The sequence below is a fragment of the Scatophagus argus genome, chromosome 18 (assembly GCF_020382885.2).
Source record: "Scatophagus argus isolate fScaArg1 chromosome 18, fScaArg1.pri, whole genome shotgun sequence".
In the NCBI taxonomy this organism is placed as follows: domain Eukaryota; kingdom Metazoa; phylum Chordata; class Actinopteri; family Scatophagidae; genus Scatophagus; species Scatophagus argus.
The window spans coordinates 8648950-8662115 of NC_058510.1; the positions used below are offsets into that span (position 1 = coordinate 8648950).

The 13166-nt window shown below is 39.8% G+C and overlaps 1 protein-coding gene across 8 annotated transcripts in view; it reads right to left on the bottom strand.

Moving 5' to 3' along the window:
• cacnb2a (calcium channel, voltage-dependent, beta 2a) overlaps positions 1 to 13166 on the bottom strand; it is a 61902-nt gene that overhangs the window by 27428 nt on the left and 21308 nt on the right. The window contains exon 1 of one of the 8 annotated variants that reach the window (XM_046370783.1): positions 6606 to 6930. The exons of the other annotated variants lie outside the window; for them this stretch is intronic. Within the exon in view, the coding sequence (XP_046226739.1) occupies positions 6606 to 6638 (33 nt within the window). The 5' untranslated portion in view covers positions 6639 to 6930. Of the gene's footprint in view, positions 1 to 6605; positions 6931 to 13166 lie in introns of those variants that run through there. 8 annotated transcript variants of the gene reach the window in all.

The window sequence follows — 13166 nt, forward strand, 5'->3', positions numbered from 1 at the left end:
GTTATTCTCTATACGTATCCACTATAAAAATAGAGAGCTGTAGTCATGCAGAAAATACAGGCTGTGCATTCGAGCTATAAAGTGCTCTCACGGTTGAGGAATCCATGCTAAGTTTAGTGGTTTTTACCTCAGTTCTTACATACAGTAAGAATACTGCGTCTCTCCTTCCACCCAGGCCACACTGCACACTCACTTGCAGCTTGTTTACCGTTTCCAGTTTTATTTTCATTCATGTCCCCTCTTTTTACATTTGCACACCTTTTAACCTTTTCCCATTCTTTCCCATCCCATATGACCCCATACTACATACTACATATTGCTGCACTCATCTCTTGCCTTTCTACGGATTCCCAGGGGCTTTGAGCTTCTTGCCTCTGTGGTTTGCTTACGGAGGGTAAGCCCGGTTACGTACATCTCTTGCTTTTTCTGGACAAAAATCCCCAGCACTTGTGACTGAAGTGACTGATGCATTTAACATTAAGAAAAAAAAAAAATCACACTTTGTCAGTTTCATCGGCTATTGACAGGGATACGTCAAGTAACAGGAATTTGTTGTTCATTGTTTTGAACTGTTTCCAAGGTCAGTAATGAACTGTCAAGCTCAAGTTGATAATTCTGAATAAAAAAACATATATTAAGAAGCAACTTGAAACTTCTGATGCCACCACAGTAATTTTATTAAGATTGTTTTTTAAATATTAAAAATACCCCTGGTCCACATTCATGGTTACCATTCAAACAGCAACTACAATATGATTCAGGCATCAGCATGACATAAATTTTACCAAAATGTAAACCACAGAAAAAAATAAGGCTCAGGTAGCCAACAGCTAACATAAGTCCTCCATTGCATCATACCCTTCCTGTTTATGTCTCCCAAACCACAATGGAAAATGTAGGCTCCAAAACTCTCAACATATTCAAAGATGGAAATAACAACAGGAGTTACAGAATCCATAACAATTAAAGTGTAGATTTTGCTTTACACTTTTGACCGTTGGATAAGTAACTGAAGAAACACTGGTGAACTTCTGTTTCCAAGGTGAAGTGTCAAATTTCAATCTTATCTTATAAGCTAACATGCAGAAAAAGACTAAAACACAAGAAGTGCTCAACAAAAGCTCAAAAAGCTCAACTAAACTTCAATTCCAATAAGGAAGATTTGTATTTATACCAAATAACCAATGCTAAAATTATACAAAAACACAAGATCTAATTTCTCTAACAATTCCAACTCCATCTGCTTAGAAAGATTAGTACATTTTACATGGCTGTTGTGTCCCTCAGACACCAATCCCATCCTCTTCTCAGATATTTTCTGTATGTTGAAACATTCATGGTTGCCAGAGGACGTACAGTAATGACTTTGGTGATCCCTAATTTTTAAACCATGAGACTGACATGTGCGTTTATGAATGAAATGTCTTTCAGATATCAGACGGCTTGCCTTGAAATTTCGTACACACATCCATGTCTCTATCACATTTTAACTACTGCGGAGATCCCACATCTTTTCATTTAGTAGCATTATTAGGTAAAAATGACATACATTAGCCTCAGCCAGATAATTGCAAAATATGAAAGAAGCTGGTAGATTCCAAACAAAAAAATAAAAATTTACTATTGAGTGGCTGGTGAATTTGAACATTTATCTCTCAGTGGCTGGTTTACTCTGCTGTCTGTAAACTTTATCCACCAGTAATCCTAAAATAAACTCGAAGATGTAATGAACTTCATCATAAAAGACCCATAAGCTAATGAGCACATCAGCCAAAATTCAGAAAAGCACAAGCAGTGATTCAAATCGGTAAGTGTGGTCAGATCGCACAGTATACCTCACATGCATCATAACTGATAAATGAAGATTACTGCTTGTGCCAAGTCATGTTCAGTTCTAGCTGATGGACTGTGGGTGACTGCAGCGGGCTGACAATGGGCTGAGCGAGTGTGCTCGCAGTTTCAGGCTTGGCATGACTCATTCTTGGCTGGAACCAAAGCCTCTTTTCCCAGCCATCTGTCCATCACTGCCACTTCACTCAGTGCAACACAAAGTCAATTAAATGATCGGTACACAAACAGCATCTCCTTCATCAGAGACAATGAGAGCAGACATGACAGCCAAGAGTGAGAGATGTGACACTGCTACAAGGGATGGCTGCTAATACTCAACACAGAACAGAGGAATGAATACAAAGTAAGCAAGTTAGTGAAAGAGAAACAGACTGTCTTCACATCTGTGAAATAAAAAGAAAGTGTCTGTGAGAGGGAACCGGGGAGAGAGCCGGGGGAGGGGGGCACTAATGATCCCTCTGTCGTGGCAAAAGAGGGATTGGCCGTATGGTCGTCAAGGTGACACTGACAGGGCTATGAAAAAAGTGTTTACCCAGCATTCCACGAGCCAGTGCATTAGATAAGTGCATCATCCCATAGAGGTGATGGACTTACTGGCTGTCAGTCACACGATCCCAGTGCGCACAGTTGCTAGCTAGAAACTTAGAAACCAATCACTTGGCAAATTAGATATGCCACGACAGATAAATTTACAAGCCTTTGCGCATACGGCTAAGATCTGAGCACAGATTAAATTCAAGTTGCTGAAGTGAGATGTAATGGCAAAAACGGAAAATGTTTTAATTTAATTTTAAATGAAAAATAATGCAGAAAGAAACATACTTTGCAGCGTTCCCTTAATTGACTGCTTTTGGCCTTGTGCTGGATTTTTAGAAATCCACATTAACTCTTCACATCGGCATAAATTACACCCACCAACACAACACCGTTTAAAAAGAAAATATGTTCATTTTAAAGGTGGTTTGTCTGTTACTCCTGTTTTTTTCTTTCTTTCAAAGCAGTGGTGAAGAACACAAGGAGCAAATGCCAGGAGTTGAGCTTTCATTAAAACCTAAGTTATGACTGGTGTGTTAACTGCATGCCAAAGTGCCTCCTAAGTTATGATCATTTGCTGACAAGCGATGTAGCATTTAAAAGGAATCTGGCACAGTGTTCAAGGGACATAAAACACATCGTGCTACATTACATTACTTCCAGCAAACTTCACGAAGAACACTGAGGACAAAACACATCAGTAATCTGTTTTAGCCATATATCCTTTGGCCTGGCTCAGCTAAAATCACCAAAACACTGAATCTGTCATCATGTTAGCATTGGCTTGGCATCCAGCCAGGCCTGTACAGTTGTGGCGGGAAGACTGGTTAGCATGCAAACATTTAATAAGGAGAACTGAACAAAAAGTACAGTTGAGGATGGTGGGAATGTCATTAGCTTTCCAGATATTCAGTCACAAACCAAAGCATTGGATAAATCAAAACACTGACATGTGAATCTTTCTAGACAAAAGGTCAAAGGATCACCAACATTAGGACTCATCCTCCGGGGAACACCAACGTCTGTGCCTAATTACACGGGAATCCACCTCATAGTTGCCGAGTTATTCCAGCCTGGACCACAGTGGTCAATCAACTGACACTGCCACTAGCATATGAAAAATGACCAACTCACAGATTGGCTCAAAATACTGGTGACATTTAAGAATGCTGTTTTAATAATAGGACTTCCAAGTGAACATGTACCATTTGAATGTTTGCTTCAATTCTATTTTACTGCTGTAAATCCCTGCAACTTTATGGCAAGACAAAAGCAGGGTCACAGGACCACTGCAACTGCAAATTATGTGCTAATCCGTTTACCTCCAGTACGTATTACCTGCAACCAGCAGCAGCAGTCCCTTGAGGGGCATTGCTCTTGTTAAGAGTGAATCCCCTCTCACAGCGAGATGTAGTTTATCTCGCAGCTCCGTCCCTCTCAGTTCCCTCTGTGGAAACACAGCACCATAATAGGATGATAGCTGATCAGGGGGACACAGTAAAAGAGGCCAGAGGCTGCTGTGTGCTGCTATCTTGTGCTTGCGTCATCAATATTCTGGCAGTTTCCTGGTGTATGAAGCAGGCTGTGGATGATTGATGAGAACTGACTAAGAGAGCAGAACAAGCAGCTCACCATCTTCAATGGAGCAAAACATACCATCCTGCAAATGGCACTGTGCTCGAGTAAAATGATTTCAGCTTCATTTATTTTATTTTATACAGAGATGAATTATACAGTCTGGACCAGTTCCTAGCTAAATTTGTGATTTATGAAAAATATGGATGTTGTCGCCAAGAGGCACGGGGATTTCCCAGATTTCAGTGATCAAAAAAAAGAAAAAAAACATCTCTAATCACATCAGGTTACATTTAACTGGTTTATGTCTTGTGAAAACTATGTATCTCCAAACATGTGATGTATTTATTGGAGTAGTTGTTGAAATGAGCTATGATTGGTAGTGCTGCTACCAATTATTTTGTTGGATATTTTCTTGGTTCATTGATAATTCATTTTGTCAAGAAATGTTTATGGTCATAAATGACAAATAAAAGCATCGAACAGTGTTCATTTGAGCACATAAATTGATTGAATATTTGGTATTTTGCTTGAAAAATCAGTTAAACTATTAACATAATAAAGGTACCGTAGTGAGTTTATGTGCCGTGAAGCCCCTGCTCCACCACTTGGTCACTGATTGTACTGAAGTTTGGCAAAATGTACACTGGTGTAAAGCGTCTGTAACTCCAAACTCAGTACTTTAACCTGCAAACTACACTCAACTGCACATTTATTAACTGTAAACATGTTGTGTTCTCAAATTAAACTACAGATCACTGACAAACATGTTCCTCTGAACAGAAACTCTAAGTCCTGTTGTGTGCTCAGCTGCACTGCATGTTTTTAGCTCCCTTAGCCAAACAGCACACAGGACTCTGTTGCTCACAGGCTGCTTACATCTAACAAGTTCCCCTCCAGCCAATTTCAGTATGGATTTTTTTGTTCTATCATAACAAATATTGGCTGATAAAGTTCAATGGCCAATCAATTGGAACACCCTTACTTTATGTCAGTTTCACAGATTCGTATCACAGTGGGTAAGACGACAGATTGTAGAGTAGTTCTACTAATTGGGAAAAAAAATAATAATAATAAAAAAAAGAATTGGATAAATAACTGAAACAAATAAAAGGAACGGATAGGAAAAGATCACTAAATATAATGGATAAATTGTTGGAGCATCCAGCATTTATGACTCCATGTAGTTGCAGTATGAATGGAAACCACAATCAAAGTAAAATTTGACAATTGTAAGAAAACAACATCAAGTCTTATATCTACTCGTATATGATTAATAGTTAAATAACATCCCATACACGCAAATGAATAAATGTGGAGCATAAATGATGGTGTTGATGAAGGGGTACCTGAGTTCATAGGACTGAGATGTAGGAGTACATCTTAGACAGATAGATTGAGCAGCAGAGAGCAGCTAATCATGCTGAATCTCATATACCCACAACTAGAAATCAACTACAAGATACACAACGGTATCTGCTGCATGGAGACATGGACACACAACACTAATTCTGTCGCACTAATATCACTTAACTAAACTGTTTAGTTGATATTATTTCAGACCGGTTAAAACCCCATAACATACGGTCCCATTTTGTTCCCCTTTTCCCATTCCACACAGTGGAACAGTATCATGCAAAATACATTCTGTATCATCGTGTTTCAGCTCTTCAATGAAGCACTACATTGTTTACTCAGAAGGAAGAAATGTTTCCACGCAAACCCAAGATGATTCTTAGGGCTGCACGGTCATAACACATTCTGGGTGTCTTGTGGATGATTCTCTGCATATTTCCTTGAGACAGCCTGACACATCTGCTATCTCAACTAGACCTCAAACTTCTGCAGCTTTGAACAGTTTTTTGTTAGTGACCTTTATGTGTTGACTTGTTTTCAGACTTTTGGAAACTGATTATAATAAGGGTGGGGCTGATGACAATCACAGATTGCTAACACCAGAAAATCTCTGGAATTTTACTATGATATCATTCACAGACAGAGAGAGAGAGAGGGAGAGGGAGAGAACAGGAAACGTCTGAAAAACTAACTAACAAGAAACTTGCATGGATGTGACATCCACTCATCTAAACTCCTGATGCTTAATTTCTGCACTACTGTTATAAAAACACTGCAGAGATTCTTTGTTTGGCTCATGTGGCAAAGAGAAAAAAACTTCAGCTTTTGCTCCAGGTCACAGCTAAGTTTTGTGCTCTCTACCGGTCTCTGTACATGAAGGACCAAGCTAAGCCCAGATGTTTACTTTCTTTCGCTCTCCCTGCTTGTTAACCACTGTTTCAGCTCCCCACTTTAAGCTAGTAGTGGTCATGCAGCAGTGCAAGCAAATTCAGACAAGATGTGTTAATGAGCGTTTTTGTTTCAAAAGACACCACACACCGAGAGTCACAGCGTGCTTGAGCGGGACTCGCACTAACTTTCAGGTAAAGTGACGAGGAGGAAAAATAGAAAACGTATGATTACACCCCTTTAAATCCTGCTCTAATAACCTCCATTCTCCTGCACTCCAAGACATTCCTCTTTGTTCACAAGGTAGAGAGAAGACGACTGAGAGGCACTGCTGAGTAAGGCTCAAAAAAGTGTGAAAGGATACTGTTTAAGTAGCAGAAAGCAGGTTTACTCATACTTACCAGATCTGACTCCTCACTGCCGGAGTGATACATTTCTGCCCTACCCGACTCTGTGCTTTTCAGCACGGCTGGGAGAAAATCCCCTCAGCTGCTGCCCATCTCCTCTCGGGGCACACAAACTCCTACCAGCCTGACTGCTTCGCTCCTACAAACACCCTCGTCCCAGCTCCAGAGAGGAACGGCTTTGCAACAAAAAAAAAAAAAAAGTTAGAGCCAGAGGAGAGAAGTAAGTTCCTCTCAGCCCTTCTTTGGCCTACTTTAGTCCCTGAGAGGCAAAGAAAAGACAAGCGTCTTTCCCACGCTGGGAGAACACTCCTTCGGAGAGCTGCGACCGTCTTCCAGCCCCAAAAACAAGCCCCCCTGCCCCTCTCCCCTCCCCTCCCACACACACATATACACACTCTCTCTGTTTCACACACACACAGCTAGTTAGGAAGTAAGATCTCTGGCCAACAGGGCCGACCTGAAAATTCCAGAAAGCACCAAAAGCAGCTGCAGAAGCTTTTTATGTCTGTGTGCGAGTGTGTGATCTTGGGGAGTTTACATGTGTTCCGCTTTGCCTTAGAAGAGGTTACACTATGAGAAGAGGAAGATCGGATCTGAACTCACTGTATAGTCTCAACACATGTTGCCGAGACCAAAATGTCAGGAAGTAATTATCTTCACTACATCGACGAAATGCCATATTTGCTTTCATCATCAAGGGGACCAAAGCCATTGAAACTTTCCGTTCAGTCATTTGGTGGCACACAGTTTGCTTGTTTTGGAATTACCTAGAAAAATAAGACAAAAGGAAGTAAGTTTGTAAAAAAAAATAGCCCGTGACACACTACAAACGGTTGCATCTATAAAATCAAAGTCATATAAAAGTTGGTTTAGTAATCAAGTGACATGTTTCTATTACCAGTCAGAGATCCAGTGTAATGTAGCTGGTGCTCCTGTAACTGACAAGCTGTAGTGGTTTCTGTTAAATAAAAAAAGCACATACACTTCACAGAACCTCCTGCAGATCCATCTCTTATCTGACATCGGACGCTCTGAAGCTGTGATGTGTGTTTTTTAATCAAGTTGCTGTGACGTCAGAGCTCACGTAGGCTGAGCAAGTTAAATATTCTATTAAACCTGTAAAACATGAGTCAAAACATGAGCTGGAAATTGCCACGGCTGACTCACAAGTCAACAAAATGAAACCATAACTCATTTTCCTGTTATAAAAACAGTGGAATGTAGCTATGTCACTGGAAAAATATTCTGTACTAACTGAATAGCACACAGGAGAACTGAATTGTCAGTTACTTTTTTTTGTCTAAACTGTGAGATCATATAACTGGTATATAAAACTACAAGCCCTGGACTAAATTTGACATCTCAGTAAAACCCAGATTTGTATTTTTCAGTGGGGAGAAATGTTTTCTGGACAGCCCAGTTTAAATCCTGGATTATATTGTGTTTGATCAGGGTTAACCCCTTTCTGAGGATTATCATCCAGGGTGCGTGCTCGGCACGTGACAAACTGAGGGATAGCTATCTTCATGGCATCAGGACAAAGGTTTCAAGTCATGGTGCATCAGTTCCAAATAAAACTCTTCACATTATCTTGTCTTGTCTCGAGAAAATAAATCACACTGGAAAATTTAGTCAATATATAACATAACCTATTATAGTTTTAGTATAAGAGTTTTTCTGATAAATATGCTAAATAAATAAACATTATTATTACTGTATGAAAACAATATTTTAAAAACAAAACTTCCTACAAAAGTAAAGAAAAAAAATAGAGCTAGATGAGAAGATTAAGTAAGAAGCTAAAAGCTGGTTAGCTTAGCTTAGCATAAAGGCTGGAAATAGGGAAACCTCCAGCCTGGCTCCATTCAACAGCTTCAAAACCTGACTACTGTATCAGTAACTCTGCTTTTCAACCATGAAATATAATCATGGTTTGTAGTCCAATTCAAACCATTCAGTGGCAAAAAGAGGTCAAGGTAAATGAAGGTGAAAAGCAGATTCTAATTAAATTCAGCCCTAGAGGCAAAAACCTCCACATGCTGAGTGTGATGACAGCTGATCAGAGGCTCACTAAAAATGACTTCTGCATGTGAAGTCTGCTACATACAGCAAAACAATAAAAGCATTTAAAAAAAAAAAAAAAAAAAGGAGATTATGATAATGACTGGCAAACACTTTGAATGATTTCCAGATGCCACTTAATTAAAACAATGCTTTAAAATTGCTGTACGGTTATTGATTTTTAGTCTGTGCCAGGATTTTTGCTGAAGCTACTAGTAAAGTTTACTGTGTTTAATGTGTGTAATGGGTTTTAAATAAAAGCTTCCATAAGCACATACTGTTTTCAATATGTCAAATTAACCACAGCAAATAAAGCTATTGTCCAGATAAGTTGATTTATTTTGTATAAGCTCTGTAGCATAATGATTTAATAGCATTCTTCACTGCCGACAGCAAAGCAGCTCTCTCTGAATGGGCTCTCTGAATGGGATTTGATGGATCAATGTCCTCTCACTCTGTGCTGGGCAATGAGCGCTGGCTCTGCCTTTGGCTTATCGATCAGTGTACATGCACAGAGTGACGTCAGCAGGCATTCACTCTTGCAAGCACACAAAGGCCAACGAAGATAGCTTACAAAACCAGCATACAGTAATTGGACCATGAGGGGGGATCAATACAACATCCCAGTGTGGGTCATTTGGAAGAAGAAAAAAAAAACAAAACAAAAAACAGACAGCCAACAGTTGTTTCCTTTCATTGCATGGTTGCAAAGAGTCACCTTGTACAGTATAAAGACAGTGCCAGTAGACTAAATTCAGACTCTGCTTATCTATATTTTGCCTGCAATAAATCCTACATTCATAAAGTTTATAATATTTAGTTTACACTCGCTAAAACCTAAACCTCTCAGAATAACTGTAGTTCAACAGTACAATGAACTGCAGCCTCCAAAATAACAACACAAAAAGCAAATATTATGACCTTCAAAGAGGCGGGATTTATTGCAGGGCTCTTGTATTTGAGTACATTGTAACAACAACCTGGTGAACCGACTAAGTAAGTGTACAATATGCACCAAATAGACTTGAAATTAACAACATCGGGGTAGCATTGCAGTTGCTGATGTTTGGGCCAAATTTAATATGTTTTCATTCCACCACAAAACAGCAACAATTCTCCCATGTGCAGATATAGCTGTTCAGTCAGCAGTGCACTGTATGTTGGCGAGTTAAAGTTACAATAAGGCTGAGAAATAAAAGAATCAATCTTTAGAGAAATGGGGTACGTGTGCAGACATTGTCTTTTTTCATTCACATTCTCCTGAAAGCCTTACATGATGTGCATATAAAGATGATGAAGAGATGATTTTTTCTGAATTACCACCATCTAAAGAAAATACAGTTCTGCACTCCGCATTGTTGTAGCTATTTTAGTTTAATGTATTTTAATATAAATAACAATCACAAAAAGCATGGGAAATGGCTGTTAAGTTTTGTTTAATCTTGTATTTTCTCTTGCCACCAGACCCTTCCACCTCCAACACATTCATCCTCATGTGACTCCACAATGGCCATCACTCACTATTTAACAGTCCAAAACAAAGCCTCTCCACTCTGCCAAGCAGGCTTGTCTGTGTTAAAGCAAATCATGAGTTAATCTGTGTTACATCAATACAAGATCATAACACTGAAGACATCATAACACAAGACAAAACAATGACAGATATTGAAGATAATTGATTGATACTGACCCGGAGCAACTTGCCAGAGACATAAACATCGTCCAGCAACATCAACAGTGTTTTGCTTTCTGTCAAATATGTTATTACAACAGGTTATGATTCACACAAATGATGTTATGTACATTTAGTAAACTTAAAAAGATCACTAATGGGCTAAAATACATCACAATTAGATCATCGAAGATCTATCAGAAGGATCCCTCCAAAGGCGTTTTGCCTTGCCAAGAATGCTATTAAACAAATTAAACTCTCCAAGAGAAGTTCAAGTGCTGGTGGTTTAAATCTTTCAATTTCCCCAGAATAAAAGACATTGCATGTAATTTAAATGCCTGAATTCTAAAGCCAATGTTTTTTTTTGTGGACCGCCTGACGTGTCCAAAGCAATGAGTATAAAAAACTGTGTGGAAAGCCGGCACTGAATTCTTGATGAGCTTCTTGGTCTTGTTTACTTATTGTTTGATCAAATATTTCCACAGGAATCATAATTTTGTGAGTTTAAACTGAAATTTTCAAACTTCAGTTCTCTTTTTATTTTTTAGTTTTATGTGAAGACAAGCTGAGAGCCAGATGAGAGGATTTACAACACTCTCAGATGTGTACAATAAATATGTAGCTGGAGCAAGCAGCTGGTTAGCTGGAAACAGAACAGCTAGCTTTGCTTTTTCCAAAGGCAACAAAATCCATCAACAGCTATTAAATTCAACAGACCTTCTAAAGTTCACTAATTTATATTGTGTTTGTTTGATTCATACAAAAACCAACATGCAAAAGCAACAATTCACCAAACTTTGTGGAGTTTCCAGGAGTTGCAGGGCGACTTTGCTTTTGTAGAAATTAAACTCATGAGATGTACTGTATTAGTTAGTAGGATTCAAAGGGAGGTGGATTTTATTACACTTGAACAGAGCAGGTGGGATATTTCTTATCTAAGATAACCAGCTGCTGACTATATTTACAGCACAGACACAAGTATCAATCTTCTTATCTAACTTTTGCCAATGTGCATATAAGCACATTTAAAAAAAAAAAAACTGGACTGGTTCTTTAAAGACCAACACATTTGAAATGTGTGGCTTATTTTGTTGAATAAGGGAAAACAGCATTAGAAAAAAGTACTATTTTTGTACCTGTACCAAGAAAATTGACAACCAAGCTTGAATTTAAAGGACTATACTGATTCTGATGCATAATACCCAGATAAAGACTGGAGAGTCCACGCTGGGCCTGATGAGACTGTGATTCGCACCTAATGAAACCCCAAGGGCCGGTAGCCAACATCTGACTGAGGTTACCTAGATACAACACAAGCCAGGCCACTTCAGCCCCAGGACCATCTCTAATTACAAACAATGAGAGAAAGGAAAGTGGGGAAAATGAGAGAGAGAGAGAGAGAGAGAGAGAGAGAGAGAGAGAGAGCGACATGGGGGAGTAAGAAAAAAAAGATGGAGACAGAGGATGGGAAAGAGAAGCAGGAGCCCCAGCTGTTCTGCTTCCTGCTGCCTCTCTAAGCAACGCGAGTGGAGCCGTTTCCTCCATTCTACCAAAGGGCATCCTGCTAGCATGCGTGCTGAACCTAAGAATAGCACCGAACCTGCGCACACATCACACGTGAGGCTAAAACTCCTGCACTTTCATGTATAACTGATCCCACAGGAGTACCTATACTGTACCAAGTACAGCAAAAAGACTGAGCTTATGTAGCACTCTTCCAGTCTGACTGACCACTCAAAGGACTTTACAACACAAGCCAGCATCCATCCATTCACACACACCTTCACACACGGGTGGGAGTGGATAACATGCAAGGTACCACCTGCTCATCAGAAGCAATGACCTTTCACATGAACATGCAAGGAAGTCTAAAGCCTCAGCCTATCAATGTGGTATCAGAACAGCACATTTCCAGTTGAGACCAAAGACTGAAGTTAAAATCAATTCAATAAAGCTTACTCTTCCCAAGATGTGTTTAGTCAGTGGGGACAAAGGAAACTTGTCAAGCACGCCCAAAGGAATCAAGACCATCTCAGAGTTGCTGGACAGCGACTGGAAGCAAAAAGCTGATGACTTCTGAAGCGCTGACATGTATAACAGTGTACAGCATTTGGCGTCCGCAGCAAAGTGTGTGTTGCTGAGTCACTTCACACTCGCTGAACACATCAACGCATCGGCTGTCCCACATGGAGTCATAGGAAAAACTCTTCAACCGGCAAATTGGGACCGTTGTGACCAATACAGTCACGCACAGGCTAGGCAAACACAGGCAGAGGCTGAAACACTCACACACTGTATGCAAACAGACTTTCACACTCACACAATATTGTGACTCCCCCCTGCCCTCTGGTGACACACAGATATGATGGAAGTGCGAGCAGATCAAGTCACACAGGCACACAGGCCTCCATCATCATCCTGCACATGAGCAGTTCTAGCAGAGAGAGGCTCCGGTCATTTTTAATCAGTTAAACGAAAGCCTGATCTCTGGTAATTTAGTGATTAGGGCTTTGGGTTACGGATACACACATGCACATTTCTCTCCAAACCCTTATACAAAAACTTCCTCACTTCAGATGTGTGTAGCGGAAAGGAGGGGCAAACGGCAATCAAATCCTATTCCCATTCTGTGAAAGTGACAAATAGCTTGTGTAAACATCCTAGGATTCGGATCCACTCCAAAATTGAATGGGTTCTTGGTGAAAACATGACCTGATTGGTGGAGCTAACAAGAAATACCCAGATTTTTAAACAGAAAACAATCAGACCCAATTTCTACCCAGATTTTATGTCCATGCATCACATACACACATATAAAAATT